At 41.3% G+C, this 15,837-nt stretch overlaps 1 protein-coding gene across 3 annotated transcripts in view; it reads right to left on the reverse strand.

Moving 5' to 3' along the window:
* Positions 1–2,488: 2,488 nt before the first annotated feature.
* The window catches only part of PRRG1 (proline rich and Gla domain 1), a 189,258-nt gene continuing 175,909 nt past the window's right edge, over positions 2,489–15,837 (reverse strand). For all 3 annotated transcript variants that reach the window (XM_037512544.2, XM_054695787.1, XM_054695788.1), the window contains one exon: positions 2,489–6,742. In XM_037512544.2, the coding sequence (XP_037368441.1) occupies positions 6,257–6,742 (486 nt within the window). In that variant the 3' untranslated portion in view covers positions 2,489–6,256. The remainder of the gene's footprint in view (positions 6,743–15,837) is intronic.

Below are 15,837 nucleotides of genomic sequence, written 5' to 3' on the forward strand. Positions count from 1 at the left end.
TCCATCAGGGTCTATTGGGCAAGGTCACTGCTTGCACTCTAAGGTCAAGGGGCTGTGCCACTGAGAACTGGATAGGACCGCTGACTGCTTCCTTGCCTAAGTGAGGCTTGGAGGATGGGCTACACCTTTTCCTGGGTTCTCTGGCCATGCTACCCAGATGCTTGGGACTGGGCACTATACCTAGAAGTTGGTGGGACTAGGCATTAATGTTATATGGCAACCCTGGAAATTAGATTCTGCCCCCTCCTTAGGGTTTTTGTTTGTTTGCTGTTTTTTTCTCGTTGGTACTTGGTTTAGTGGCATTTTAAACTTGCTTTGTAAAGTTTATATTCTTAGTCATGTGTGGCCACTGGTCTTGTTACAGTGTTTGGTTAGTGATTTGATAGGGGTGTTTCTTAAACATCTAGAACCTCCTGTCCCTGCCAAAGAATGATCCTGGCTTTGGTAGATGTGCTTTGTGTGCGAGAGTGTGTGTGAGAGTGTGTGTGTGTGTGTGTGTGCGCGCGCACGCACTCCCTCCCAGATAGTACCTAACTCTACCATAAACTTCACTTCCTGCTTCTGTACAACCTGAAGGTCAAAGGTGAGGTATAGGGCCTTCTCTCTCTCTCTTTTTTTTTTTTTTTTTTTGGGAGCACACTCCCCGTTCTGCATATGGCTTGTACTTCTAGACTCCTAAGACTACATGGTTGCTTTTCAATGGGAAGCTTCTCTTCACGTCCCAGGCATTTCATTCTGACAGCTCATGCATTGACCTTTGTTTTTGGAAAAAAAAAAAAAAAAAAAAAAAAAAAAAAAACCCTCCAAGTAGTTGTCTCCAGCTAGAGTTGTAAAGTTCTAAGTAAGGTGAAATAAGGTAAGCCCTGTGAGGTGGTATTTCAGGAAGTCAACATTCAGGACTAAGGAACAACTCTCAGTTCTTTGAGAATAAGGTCCATTCTGTGTGCTCTGATACTGGAAACCTATGCCTGAAGTGTGGGTGGTTGTCCTGCAAGGTGCCACTGCAAAGGGAAGCAGGGGATAAGGCCCGGGTAAGTTCAAGCTTTTTTCTTGCTTGTTTGCTATCAGTTCAGTTTCCAGAGTTCTGACGAAGCTGATTCTGAGAGGTTTTGCCAGTTTATTTGCTGATTTTGTAGAAGAACAGGCATTTTTGTAGAAGAACTTCCCACTCCATGCTGCTTTCATTGACATCACTGTGCTTTTCAATATGAATATATTAAAAACGTCATTTTGCACAGATGCAAAAGGACTGAGTATTGAAAATGTCGCATAAAGTGTGGCGATGATGGAGAGAATGTAAACCAAGAATTAGAAGCATTAACTTTCCGTGGTTCTCTCTTCCAACAAAATCTTTATATGGTGTATACTGGTGGCCAGTGCAGCATCCTTGTGAATTAGGCACTGGACCAAAAAGAACATTTGAACTCCATGTAGTTTTAGTAGAGCAGAGTCTGTGGATTGTGTGTGCGTGAAGATGAGGAACTATAAATTAGACATCAGTGGATATTACCGGGTTGTCAGAAGTCATGACACATTTTTGCTTGAAAAACAGAGAAAAAGTAAGTCATGGCTTTTCTGACGACCCAATAAATAACAGTGCTTTTCCAATCATGTTTATAGAATTCCAGTGTTTGAACGGTGACTTCTGACCTGAAATAAGGAGGATTGACAAGGAAGGTCACAGATGGTCAGGTTCTAAGCTTTCCCTTCTGTAGTCCGCCACGATAGTCTTCATCTCTAATGAGTTTTATGAAAAATTTTTTGAAAGTTTCCATTGTTGAAAACATAAAACAAACTGATATACAGGACTGTGTGATAAAAAGGACTGTTGGTAAACACCAAGGGATTTCAAGCAAAAAGAGTCACTGTGAGCTGGAGGTGGACCCTTGGGTTACACAAAATTAGGACAAGTTTCTAATTTTGGAAGGGTATTCCAGTCTTAAGCAGATTGCAGAATCCCCAGGGACAAGGGCTATAGGTACCATCACTTTCTAACCTGCTTGGTGCTTTACACAAGGTAGGCACTTTGCATTTGTTTGGTTAACGACAGGCTGTATTAGCCTCTGGTCTTCAAGGTAGCTATGCTTAGGAAGATGCCCTGTGGTCACAACAGTCACAACAGTTTACACCTGGTGCTTTTCTTTCTCATCTTCTCAAATGGCAAATAGAAGCTGTTCTGCTAAGGGGGGAAAAACCAGTTCCTTGGTATTTGGTACCCTCAGGACTTCACAAAACAACATTACAGCAGGGAGCTCGATCTGTCCCTTTGGAGCAAGTATTCCCATTTGATCATGCGTGCATAATTCAAAAGCCATATGGAAAGTTCCTTTTTATGCTGAGAACACTTTGAGAGTTTCACCAGGTAATTTGTCGAGCAACATTCCCTGAATTCATAAGAGAAACGTATCTACCTTGTCAAAACCACAATGAACAGAGCTTATGTAGTATGTTTACCATCTACTGATGATATAACTAATATATGGCAGAAGAATCTCTTGGGTTTAAAAATAGCTTTATTTAGCATACCAAAACCACAGACACATAAGAAAAACCTTACCTAGTATAAACATAAAAACAGTTAAATACCATAATTTAATGTAAACAATTTTAAAATGTGACATAATAAAATACATGCTATTTACACAGAACCAAATTAAAGCCACCTCCACAGTTCTGGTATCAGATTAGTCTTGAAGTCATCATAACAATGAAACACAGCATTGGTACTAATAGGACAAAAGGAGATCCTTTAATTTACTTTAAGCAGATAGGATTCATTGTGACATTCAAAGTAGGGAGGCGGAAAGTGACAGTTCTAAGGTTCCAGACTCAAGCACTTCCTGTGAGGGTTTGGAAAACATTCCACTGGAAGGCCCTTGAACCCATTTCTTCATTAAAATGCAAACTGGTTGATTCAGTTTAGTCATTGCTTAAGAAAGATACTGCATATATGCTGCAAAAATAAGCCTTTATTAGAAATGATCAAAGGTGAATATCAATCAGATAAGGCAAACACATAAAAATATATATTGATATTATTCCAGACACACCCCTGTAATTATAACACATGTTAAGAAACTCAGCTTATAAAGTCAGATGGGATAGCAAATGGGCTTTTTAAAAATGTAAAATCCAAACCAAATCAAGCCAACCAAACTAAGAGACTGTTTCTTGAAGGGAATGGAATTTATCTTGTCATTGTGGGGGTGCCTCTGACTGATACCACTTATCCTTAAGAAGTGTAGGGTTATCTTCTTTGACCAACAGCCAAAAAAAAAAAAAAAAAAACCATAGTCACTGATCAGTTTAAGCATTTGGCTTTTGCCTCAAGGTTTGACACTCATTTTGACACAGTAATTGGTTTGTAAGCGGCAGTACTAACTCCAGTATGAGGTGCTTAAAATGTAAAACCAAGTTGTAGATACCTAGTAACATAAGCTCCTGCCCTTTTCTCTATCCTTTGCACCTCCAGAACCCTTTACACTCTGAGAATGTATTTGGGATATGGATGCCAGTGGGCTTTTTGTTCATGCATAGATTCTGTCTATCAGTATTTGCCATATTAAATAATAAAACAGAAAAAGTTTAAAATATTTAAAAATTTAAATGTCCATTACATGCTAACACAAATAACATTATAAAGAAAATATCCATATTTTCTAAAAAAAGATTTGTGAGAAGCAGGCATTTATATTTTTAACTATTTTTGAGAGCGTGAAAAAGAAAAAAGGCTATTTTCTTAATAACACAAACATGATTTATCTCACAGATCCCCTGAAAGTTTCTCAAGGACTCCAGGGGGCCCAGGGACCACTCTGAAAACTGCTGGTCTAGTCTAAGGCCTGATATTAGTGACCACATAAGGCTACACAAAAGGAGTCTTATTTTTCACTTAAACCCTCAAAACCAACACACACACATATCCACCACTGGATCAAATACTCCCACTTAGAATTTTCTTTTTTTAAAGATTTATTTAGGCATACAAGAGCTGGGGTACAGGCCAGAGGTGTGGGGGGAGGGGTAAGAGGATTCACCAGAGACAGAGTGGGGAACAGAACGGGCAGATTGACCGAAGTACACTGCTGAGGGGAGCAGCGGGCAAGTCGGAGAGGTCTGCCATGCCATGTGGGTAGCTCCCTGGCTGGCCAGGAATCAAACTCATGCTGCAGAGGCTGAAGATAGCTTCAGAGGTTGCGTCTTAATCCTTGTGCCACCAAGGAGGCCCCGCCCCCACTTTCAACTTTAAAAGCCAGAGATCACCAAATACTTATGGTCAAATTCAAAACAACACTCTTTTCTGCTGAGATCAGATCAGGCTCAAGATTTTTTCATTTTTAGTCTGCGAAAGCTACAAAATCTGTTAACACACGTCTCAGTTCCTTTTTGATATTTGCTTAATCCTGTTTGTGCTGAGCTGGCTGTGGCCTTTAAGTGGGTACAGCAGTGATACAGACCAGGGAATGTCAGGAGCTTAACTAACACCCACACACTTGGAGTCTGCTCCTTTTCTTACTATGTGAAAACTGATACATTTTAGGGAAACAGACTCAGAAAGCTGTCCCTTCACCACAGTCAGAGCATTGCTATGTCTGGACCCCTAGATAGCCCTTCACAGCTCACAACTTAGTTTCACACATTCCATCTCCTGAGATCCTTTTTAAGCCCAGAGGCAGGGGGAGGAGTGGGGGCCTATGGAAAAGGGCAGGTCAAAGATCTACTTTTGAGTTGAGAAATTTGAGGGTGGCCTATGGTCCTTCCCAAAGTACAATGGAAATGCGTCATAGAAGTCATAGAAAGAGATCTAGAATCCACCTGATTTCTAGTTTACTGTTCTCCCTGCCAGCCTTCCCTTCCCTGAGGGTGGGATTGAAGGGAGGGTCAGCAGAGACTAGGCAGAGGGTGTTAACACCTACAGTCAGCATCACTTCTACCTCAGCAAACATTTTATCCAACACACAGGAGACTTGGGCGTGGTGCAGACGTTGCCCTGAACAGACGTAATGAATTTGCCACTCGTGCCTATATAAGGGGACTTCATACTACATAAGTCCCTTTTTTTCTTTCTGAGCCAGTTTATGTTGGCAGTTCATTCACAGTCTGTTCCCTCTGCTCCAAGGGAAAAGTAAAAATCCTGTAGTTAAAAGAAAATCCGATGAAAACACAAAATGAAAGAGCAACAAAAATGCGGGCTTTGTGAAGTTAAAACCAGATTTACTGTGCCCCTGGCACAACACAGACTGCAGTTTTCTTCCACCAACTAGGGAGCAATATAAAAATCACAGTTCTTCATGGAATGGAAAATTGCCTCTTAATCATCTTGAGGCAAAGACGTCAGGTTATATGAAAACATTAAGAAAGTAATTTTTAGAACTTTAACTAAACTCTTAGGTACTTGAAGATTTTGTGGTGGTAGGCGAGGGAGTAGACAAGAGTAACAGGCGATGAAACTGTAGAAGTCATTGTCCCCAGTGAGCAAAGGCATGCTCACATCTATTTCCTGCCATTGACACACAGATCTGCTTCAGGAGACACTGTTACCAGAAATTCGTCTCCACTAAGTTGTTAATACAAAGAGCATGAGACCGTCAAACACACAAAACATTTTAATTTTTTTTGGGGGGGGAGGATTGGGAGGCAGTCAACATGATCCCTCCAAAACTAGCTCAGGTGCCGCTAATGACCAACAGTTGTCTTGGCACACACACTAAGCTAAGGTGCCTTTCCTCTCGGAGATGTTTCTAAAATGGAGATCGACTACATACATTTTTTTTCCCTTCGAAGGTAGGTGAAGGAAAAAGGTTAATAAAAGCCAGTAAGAGTTAGAAAACATCCCAAGTTCATCTTATTTTCAAAATCCAACAGCATGTTGCTGGCTGTCTAGTCTACAAATTGTTGGTGCCCTTCTCCCCAATTTTGGTGAGTAATGTTCTCTTTACACATGATTCAGACAGAAGTTAATATTTTGTAAGACACTTGCACATATATGCATATACATATATACACACATGTATAGCTCCTCGTGGCACATGAAGACCTCCACTAGTATGTTTTTCTACACATATTTCCATTAGCAAAAATGAGCGTGAATGTTTTTATAATAGGAAACAAAACTAATGAAAATCAAATCAGAAAATGTGAAGTGGTATGCTGTAAGAGTAATAAAATGAGTCAATGCACATTTATGTAGTGGTAAAGTGCTAGAAAGTTCTTTCATTAGTATTTAAAAATGATTATAGTAAAAAAAAATGTAGCTTCATTTGATGGTGGTGACCACAGGCACCATAGCAATGGCACTGGCTGAGCTGGAGTTGATGATGTCCTCATACTCTGGCGGGGGGTCTAAGTGAGGCTCTGTTTCGTTCCTGTGCAGGCTCACCTGTCCAGTGGCTTCCTCATAGGTGGGTGGGGGATCACAGTTAGACAGGCGAGTGGAGACAGAATCTGAGCGTCCGACTACATATTCCAGAAAGCCTGGCGACAATCCACTGCTGTCAAATACATCATCTGGTGGGGGCGGCTGAGTGATGATATTAAGGTGCTGAGGGAAAGGAATATGGCCTTCAGTCACCGTTTGTCTGCGAGTCTTGTTTCTCAGGAAGCATCTCCAGATTAGGAAAATGACAAGGAGGATAATGAAGAGGCCAAAGATGAGTGGGAAGGTAAGGTAAAACTGAAACCAGTCACTTCCTCTGTTACTCTCTCCTTGTTGCGCTTTAGTGTAGGTGTTCCAAAACTCCTTCTGAGAAGATAAAATACATTGAAAATTAGTCTGATCAACATCAAAGAAATTCCATTAAAATTACATGATACTCTGAATCCTCCCTAAAAGGGCTGTCAGAGCCAAGAGTCTTTTTCAAGACTTGGAGAGTTTTATCCTTTCTAGCTGTGAAATATCAGTGGGAAAAATAAAACTTGAGAGATTTCCCCTTCCAAATTATACTAAATCCTCTTCCCTTAGAATCTCAATTATTATTTTCCATGTCCAACTCATTGTATCCAAACAGCATTACTAGCATAGCAACATCTGCTTTTCTAGGTGGCTGTAGCTTTCAGTACTCAAACACTTGACAGATCAACACCTCATTTTCTAATGGTTCTCTCTGGGGTCTCCCCTACATCCCTCCACATCTCTCCCTCCCAAAGTTAGTGCAGATGTTGGCTAAGTGCTGCAGGTACACACTGCCTCTAAAATAGGAAGGTCTGGCTAGTGAAAAAATGATTTGCAAAGCTAGACTGTAATCCCCGATGACATGTGATGTAGTAGCTCAGCCTTGAATGTCTGTGGGGGAAGTATTAAAAAAAATAAAAAGGAAACCTGGACAAGTTGCTCTTGGACACCTTAGTTACACAAACCAGCCACAGAGGCTACCTGGGCACTACATGAGACCATGTACTAATGAGGTTCCTGGCATATAAATTAATGGTAATTTTTGTATATCAAGATCAAGTCTCTGCTTCAAATTGATTGCTGAATCTATCTGATACTTTGGTACAAAGACTGCCCCAACCATGGTGCTACTGACTCCGTTTACACTGCCTAAACTTAGCCAAAAACTGCTTCTCTCTATATTTATTGGCAGGCACTATAGGTCACTGACATTATTTAATCCAAATTGGCAAAGGTAGAGTTGGGGAAGGGAGTTGTCATTATCCAGATGGGCAAACAGAGGTTGCTGGATTAGGTCAGGGATTGTTAACCTCAGATGTGCCAGGGGAGCAAGACATTTACATAAATCTATGACGCTGGTCCAGAGTAACACTCTGGATACTAATGCTGCTGGCTTTACAGTCACCGACACTAAGCATAAGGTACATTGTGGGCATAACAATGACCCAAAATCATGAATATTCTACTTGTGAAATAGATCTTTTCTATGGTACACATTATTCTGGCGTTCTGTGTTTCTAAGATGAATTTGGGGCGTGTTGGAAGAACCGTATGATTTATGACAGGCAGTATACAGGTGAAAATATGCAAAGTTCAGTTCAATATTAAAATAAGAGTAGAAAAAGTATACCCTAAAGTATACAGCATTATTTGTAGGACATTGCCCAAAACCTGAAATTGTCAAATGATGAAATTTGTTTCACTAATAAAAACTTAATCGCAGGTAAAAACTCATGAAGCTTACTTTTAAGACAATACACGTGCTTTTAATTTTTTATATTAATTTTTTGTATAATCGTCCCTTTTAGGACTGCAAACATCAAATACTTCCGATTATAGAGTAATAGTTACATACAATTTTAATACACAGAAACATCTAAAGAGAAAATATACAATCACATCTCAAAGATAATCACTTTAGATGCATTCTTGGCAACTTTTAATTCTGCTCTGCATTATGTATGATGTTTGTACTTCTAGACCCAGTTTACCTGTCTTACCCACTCTCTAAGACCCTCCTCCCTCCAATAACTATTCTACTTTTTGTTACCTATGAGTTTGTTGTTTTTAAGATTCCACACCTAAGGGAAAATATACAGTGTTTCTCTTTCTCTGTGTGACTTATTTCACTTAGCATAATTCCTTCAAGGTCTATTCATGTTGCAAATGGCAAGATTTCATTCTTTATGGCCGAGTATTTCATTATATGTATATGCACACACACGTTCTATTGACTGGGATTAATTTCTCTTTGATGCTTTACTGTTAGTGTATAGAAACAGAGCCAATTTCTATATTGATTTTGTTCCATGCAACTTTACTTATTAGTTCTAAACATTCTTTTGTGGCATCATTGGGCTTTTCTGTATATAACATGTCATCAGTAAATAGTGAGACTCTTATGTTTTCTTTTGATTTGAGTACCTTCCGTTTGCTCTGGTCTATCTGCTATGTCTAAATCTTTCAAAACTAGTGGGCACCTTGTCTTGTTCCTAAACTTAGAGGAAAATCTTTCAATTAGTCCCTGTTGAATATGATGTTATGCTGAGGTCCATTCTCTCTATATATACTTTGTTGAGAGCTTTTTATCATAATTGCATATTGAATTTTTCAAAAGCTTTTTCTGCATCTATTGAGATGATTATAATATTGTTATCCTTTGTTAGTATGATGTATCACATTTGATTCACAGATGCTGAACCATCCTTGCATCCCTGGAATAAATCCCACTTCATTGTGGTATATGATCCTTTTAATGTATTCTTGAATTCAGTTTGCTAATATCTTTCATAGGGTTTTTGTATTTATACTCATCAGGGATGTTGCCTTGTAATTTTCTTGTGACATGCCTGCCTGGTTTCGGTATCAGGGTAATGCTGGATTCCTAAAAGGAGTCCAAAAGAGTTCTCTTCCATTTTTTTGGAATGCTTTGATAAGGGTTGGCAGGTACCAATAGAAACCTTTGGTCATGGAATTTTGTGGGGAGGCTTTTGATTAATTATAAGTAACACAATGAAATTGGTAGTCTATTCAATCTTGGAAGAGTGTATGATTCTAACCTCTCACGAATTTATCCACTAGATTATAACAACTCTGCACCAACAATCTGGATAGTCTCCTGTGATGACTTGTCTATCTACGAACCAGTTGTTAGTTTCACTTATCAGTGAATACTTAGAATGTTTCCACAAATAGGCTATTGTCAGTCATGCTGCAATGAACATAGGGGTGCATATTATCTTTTTGAATTCGTGCAGTTTATTCTTTGGTTACTTAGAAGTGAAATTGCTGTATCATATAGTAACTTCTTCCCATAGAGTCTGCACTGATTTCCATGTATGATGGTTCCTTTTCCCCCCATACCAACACCTTGTTGTGGTTCTTTTTTGATATAGGACATTCTTACTTTAATAAGTGAGGTCATGCATTTCTTTTGTTGAGTTGTATGAATTCTTTATCTTGGATATTAAACTCCTTAGAGTATAGGGTATATGACGTGCAAATATTTTGCTCCATCCACCAAGAAGAAAACAAAGTTTAGGCAAAAATGGAATTAAAAACAAGATTTTTATCTGATCCATAATAATCCAGTCCTTATCTAATAATAATGTAGGTTAGAAAGGTTAATAATAAACCCAAGGTTATTTAACATGTAAATGCTGGAGATGTGATTTGAACGTAAGAGGTAGGCATCTGAGCAAGCTGTCTTGGTGACACAGGAGAGACTGTAAACTGGTTTGGCCACTTTCCAAGAAAATTTAATCTTCCAATCATGTTAAATTGTGGCTGGCTCATTTTGTAGATTAAATATAACATTGATATGACTAAAGTGATACTGACATGTTTCTTTGCAACTGAACTAGAGTTGTCCTTTAAAATGGAGAATAAGATTAAATCACTTGAAATCAAGACTAACATAAGTATCATTCATATAGATAAACCCAGTTTGTCTTTTGTAAACTATTTAAATATCCCTCTATCTTACTGAAATAAGTAAAATATATTCAAAAGAGCAACTGAGTCCAAAAGGTGGTAAGCGGTGCTTAAAAGGTAATGAAAATTTGTTTGATAAAGAAAATATGGCAACAAGTTCTCAGTAGTTTTAGATCTTCCAGAGTTTTGAACTGTTTCACAGGGAAGAGCCCCAAGAGGTAAATGCTTTATCCCAGTAGCTGAATTTTGTTTTATTGAGGGATTTTTGTTGCTATTTCTTAAAAAAAAATTGTGCTTTTCTGATTTGAACTTTCTTACTACCATTTCTGAAATAGAATTCAAGTGATTTAAGGCCTGAAGGACTCTATTCATAACCTGGAAAAAAGCAGAGCCCAGCATGTTTTATAATGTGGTTAGTCAGCTCAGAGCCTGTCTTTACATTTTGGAGGTAGGGATATTCCTTGAACTTGGATTGCCCAGAAGCACTTATAGTCAGCTCTGACGTTGGCTTATCCCTGTCCTTGGACAAGAATGACAGGATTGTGATTTGTCTCTTGTCTGCGTTTTTCCCCCTTATCTCCAAATGTTGCCTTGTTGAGATCGAGTTGCGACATTCAGCAAGAGCTTGTCCAAAAAATTTAACATTCTTTATCAAGGGGGATATCCTAGGGAAAATAGCTTAACATTTTTGTGCCAATTCCTTTCTCAGTAGGGTAGGAATATGGAGATATAACATCCGAGGAAACAGATTTGTAAATTGTAAAGTACTATACAAAAAGTAGGGTATTTTAAAAATCTTTTTTCTTACAATATTTGCTTTCTTTTCTCAGGTGTAGTCCCCATAGAATTTCCACCACTGGTTCACCCGTGCACCATCACCATAGGGTGCTCTTCCCACCCTCGTTTTGATTACTTTCCCTCCCCTGCAGAATGTCTCTGATTTATATAGTTGTCTATTTTTTATTGTTATATTTTTCCTTGATCCCCTATATTCCTCCTATAAGTGAAACCATCTGGTAGTTTTCTTCTTTGACTTATTTCACTGAGCATAACATGCACAAAAACAACTCAAAATGGATCAAAGAATTAGACATAAGACCTGAATCCATAAAATATATGGAAGAAAATATAGGCAAAAACACTACATGACAGACATCTCAGTAATATCTTTAAAGACTCATCACCTAAAGCAAAGAAAGTGAAGGAAAAGATAAACAGCTGGGACTACATCAAATTAAAAAGCTTCTGTACAGCAAAAGAGACATTAACCAAAACAAATAGACATCCCACTGATTAGAAAATTTTTCCTTTCCATACAACTGATAAGGGACTGATCACAAAGATCTACAAAGAACTCATGATTCAACAAAGTTTGCAATTCAGTCAAAAAATGGGCAGAAGAACTTAGAAGATACTTATACAAAGAGGAAATGCAAATCAAACCCACAATGAGATACCACCTTACACAAGAATGGCATATTAAAAAAAACTAGCAACTACAAATGTTGCCAATGATGTGGTGAAAAAGGAACTCTCCTAAACTGCTCGTGGGAGTGCAAACTGGCCCAACCACTATGGAAAGCTGGGTGGAGGTTCCTCAGTCTACTAAAAATGGAGCTCCCATATGACCCAGCAATTCCACTCCTAGGGATCTACCCAAAGAACACAAAAACATTGATTCAAAAGAATATATGAACCCCTATGTTTATTGCAGCACTGTTTAAGGCTTGGTATCAACCCAAATGCCCAAAATTAGATGACTGGATCAAGAAGATGTGGTACATATACACCATGGAATACTATTCAGCGATCAAAGATAAACTCATGCAATTTGCAGCAACATGGATGGAGCTTGAAGGGAAAAAGTAGGATATTTTTCTTGAAAACCACCACTAAGGTGTAGAGAAGTTGCTGAGTATGGGGTCAATTCAACAATATTCATTCTCCTAGTAGTAGAAGATAGTTGGGGGGGTGTGATGGAGAATGCATTTTTGTTGTTTCCTTCTGAAATGTTACTTTACAGCATGTCACACAGCTTTCATAAAAGTAAAACCTCCTTAACTTTGACATAATTATTTGGAAACTGTTAGTTTGGATTCAAGTTTCAGATTCTGGATAGAGGAATTCGTAGCTGTCTTGGTATAGGAGCTGATAGGAGGAATCTCAATTTCCAGAATCTCCCTAGTGACCACTATTTCAATATTTTTTTAAAGATTTATTTATTTATACAAGCGCGGGAGGGTGAGAGAATTCACCAGATCCAGAGCGGGGAGCAGAGCAGGCAGAAGGACTGAAGTACACTGCTGAGGGGAGCAGCGGGAGGCAGGAGAGGTCTGCGCGCCATGTGGGACCCTCAGCCGGGGATTGAACCGGCGCTGCAGAGGCTGCGGGCAGCTTTGCAACCCAGCGCTCAACCGCTGCACCACCGGGGAGGCCCCACTATTTCAAATTTTGACTGTTTAAAAATTCTTCCAGGGTTCAAGATGACAACAGGAAGTTCCTGAACTCACCTCGATACATATAGAACAATTTCCTTTGGAAAAAACCTCAAAACTGGTTGAACTTACACTTCGGGTGAAGGAGAAAAAGGCCACATTATTGCAGGTAAGCAGAGACAATCTTGCCATAAACTCCATCCCTGACAGTGCAATGTTGGGAGAAATCAAAACCCAGCCTCTCACTGAGGCATGAGGGGTTCAAAACTCTACACTGGATACCCCAGATTTTAAGACCTGGACCTGAGATGAGCCCCCACAACATCTAGCTTTCCAAGGTAATGGCACTAGCTAGCATGCACAAGAGTATAGTGAACCGAGAAATGACTGTTCAAGGTCTCGTGTTCAGAGGCAGCGACGTGTCAGGCCGTATGTGCAAGGAGACCTGCTTGCTTATTTTAAGCATCAGCCCGAGAGGCAGCATCTAATCTGGCACACAGCTAGGGGCCCACTAAAATGCCCTGGGCCACAGCGCATGGGTGTCATTTCTGTACTCTCCCTCACTCCAGCTCACCAGAAGATGCTGTTCTCACCCAGGGTTGCCAGCATCTCAGTTTTGCGGTGTGGACCCTTGCCTCGGAGCCTGTGTACTGGGGCCCGTGCCCGGAGCGTAGTGCTGGGTTGCCTGACTTAAGTGGGATGTGTGCTTGTGGCCCACAGTTTTGTATATATTTGCATACAGAAGTACAAAAAGGTACTCTCCTTGGGTATGGAGGAGGAGGGGTACCGTGGGGATGCCCCCTACCATCCACTTTGAGGTCACTGGCAACTAGTGAAACTTAGGCCTAAGGCTCTGTAACTGAAGGAGGAAGACGTCTGAACCAGCTCCCATCCGCAGAGCACAGTGCGCAGAGTCAGACGCAGCCCCCAGTCCTCCTGTGGAAGAGACCCGTTAGCTAGAATCTTCAACGCTGTGGCCAAGAGGCAGGCTTCTAGTTAGTCAGACATTTAAGGGCCAACTATAGCCTCCAGAGACCTTTGGCTTTATCAAGCGTCCTCGCTGCTGCACTACATCGTGCCAGCACCTCACAGAGGGGAGCTTGTACATGTGTTTATTATCCCAGTTATTGCTGCTCAGGGGCTACCCCATCATTACCTTGCTCTGGTGGCCAGTCAGGCTCCCATTCCTGGGTCCCACAAGACAAACATACTCCCAGTCTTCCTAAGGGCAGCATCTGGCCGGTGCACATGTAGGGGCATTCCAGGGAGCTTTTCGGCAGTGGAGCGTGTTGTGGACTGTCCTGCAGCCCTTATCGTTTTCCTTTGCCACTGTGAACAAATCCTCTGCCTGGGAAATCCATTTTTCCTCTCCTTTTGCTCGACCAGCAGCTCACCCAGACTTTCTACAGCCAAGGCCGGGACCCCTCCCTGATACATCCCTGCCGTTTGAGTACCTTCCTGCACCACCGGTGCTTTCATAGCCTCCTTCCCTTGGGATCCACCTCATCGGATGATCAGGGGGCCCAGTCTTTCATTCAAGGTCAAGGCACTCCTGTTACATCTGTCATAACTTTAAACTCTAAAGACAGAACAGTTCCTCTCAGAAGCCCTGCAACCTGAAGTGGCACAATCAGAGTTTGGTCTTTGAAATCATTTCATCAGATACCACAGGGTGTGCGCACAAGCCAGTATTAAGATCACCACATGGACTGAGGGTAAATTAAACGGGTCTAACCTCTTACATTTTCCCCTTCCACAGACAAGAGAGAATGGCCAGAGCAGGTAGCAAGTTGTGGCCTGGGGATGTCCAGCCCAAGGTGAGTTAAAGTGGGGACACCCACAGTCATAGGACTATTCCCCTGGAGGGGAGGGGTATGTCCATGGGTGCCCCCACGATAATCTGTCCATGACAGATTCCACTTTTCTTTCTCATTTGTTATGGGGTCTGCTCAATCCATTTTTTTTTTAAAGATTTATTGATTGATATATACATACATACATACATACAAGCACTGGGTACAGTTAGAAGCGCGGGAGGGTGAGAGAATTCACCAGAGCCAGAGCGGGGAGCAGAGCAGGCAGAAGGACCGAAGTACACTGCTGAGGGAGCAGCGGGCAGCAGGAGAGGTCTGTGCGCCATGTGGGACCCTCCTCTGGTGGCTGGGGAGCAGCCGGGGATCGAACCGGCGCTGCAGAGGCTGCGGGCAGCTTCGCAACCCAGCGCTCAACCGCTGCGCCACCGGGGAGGCCCTGCGCAATCCATTTCTATGGACTGTCCTCTGGGCTGTCTCTGAAAACAATTGGATGGGCTAGGCCTCACCCCTGGAGTGAAAAGACCTTGATTCTTACTGTAATTCAGCCTGGCACCTCTACAAATTAAAAAACCAAGAGGCGGGGCCACCCTAAGCTATAACACCATCTTCCAACTAGACCTCTTCTGCAGCAGCTCAGGCAAGTGTCAGGAAAAAATGCTGGGGAGTAAGTGAGGAACACCGCCTTGGGTGGCGCGTGCGCGCGCGGCTCCTTTGATCTCGGCAGCAGCTGCCTGGACCTTTCCTCTCGTGCGGAGATCACTGGTATGACTCGGCCACTTCCCAGCTGTGGGGGACTGGATTTCCCCTATCTTCCACCTTGAGATACTATTCTGGTCTGTCCCATGGGGAAGGGAGCCTCCTCGCCCCCCACTATGTTTTCCTGCTCTTAAAAAGGCCACTTGTAGACTCTAGGGTAAAAACTGTAAAATTGCTTTGGTCTTACTTGTAACCTATGTAGGATGCTTATTGGACCTGTGAAAATTTTATTTCCCATTACATTTAATTTGGTAAAAGATATGGAGACAGAAAATACAGCCTTTTGAGAGCTAAATTCCAAACCTGAGATTTCTAATTAATGTGAGTGAAATGCAAAATAAGAGTCCTTAATCTTCTCTCTCTCTCTCCTCTCTCTCCTCTCTCTCTCTCTCTCTCTCTCTCTCCTCTCTCTCCCTCTCCTCTCTCTCCCTTCTCTCTCTCCCTTCTCTCTCTCCTTCTCTCTCTCCCTTCTCTCTCTCCCTTCTCTCTCTCCCTCCTCCCTCCTCCC

The sequence above is a fragment of the Talpa occidentalis genome, unplaced genomic scaffold (genome assembly GCF_014898055.3).
Source record: "Talpa occidentalis isolate TD23 unplaced genomic scaffold, MPIMG_talOcc4v2.1 talOcc4.15, whole genome shotgun sequence".
In the NCBI taxonomy this organism is placed as follows: domain Eukaryota; kingdom Metazoa; phylum Chordata; class Mammalia; order Eulipotyphla; family Talpidae; genus Talpa; species Talpa occidentalis.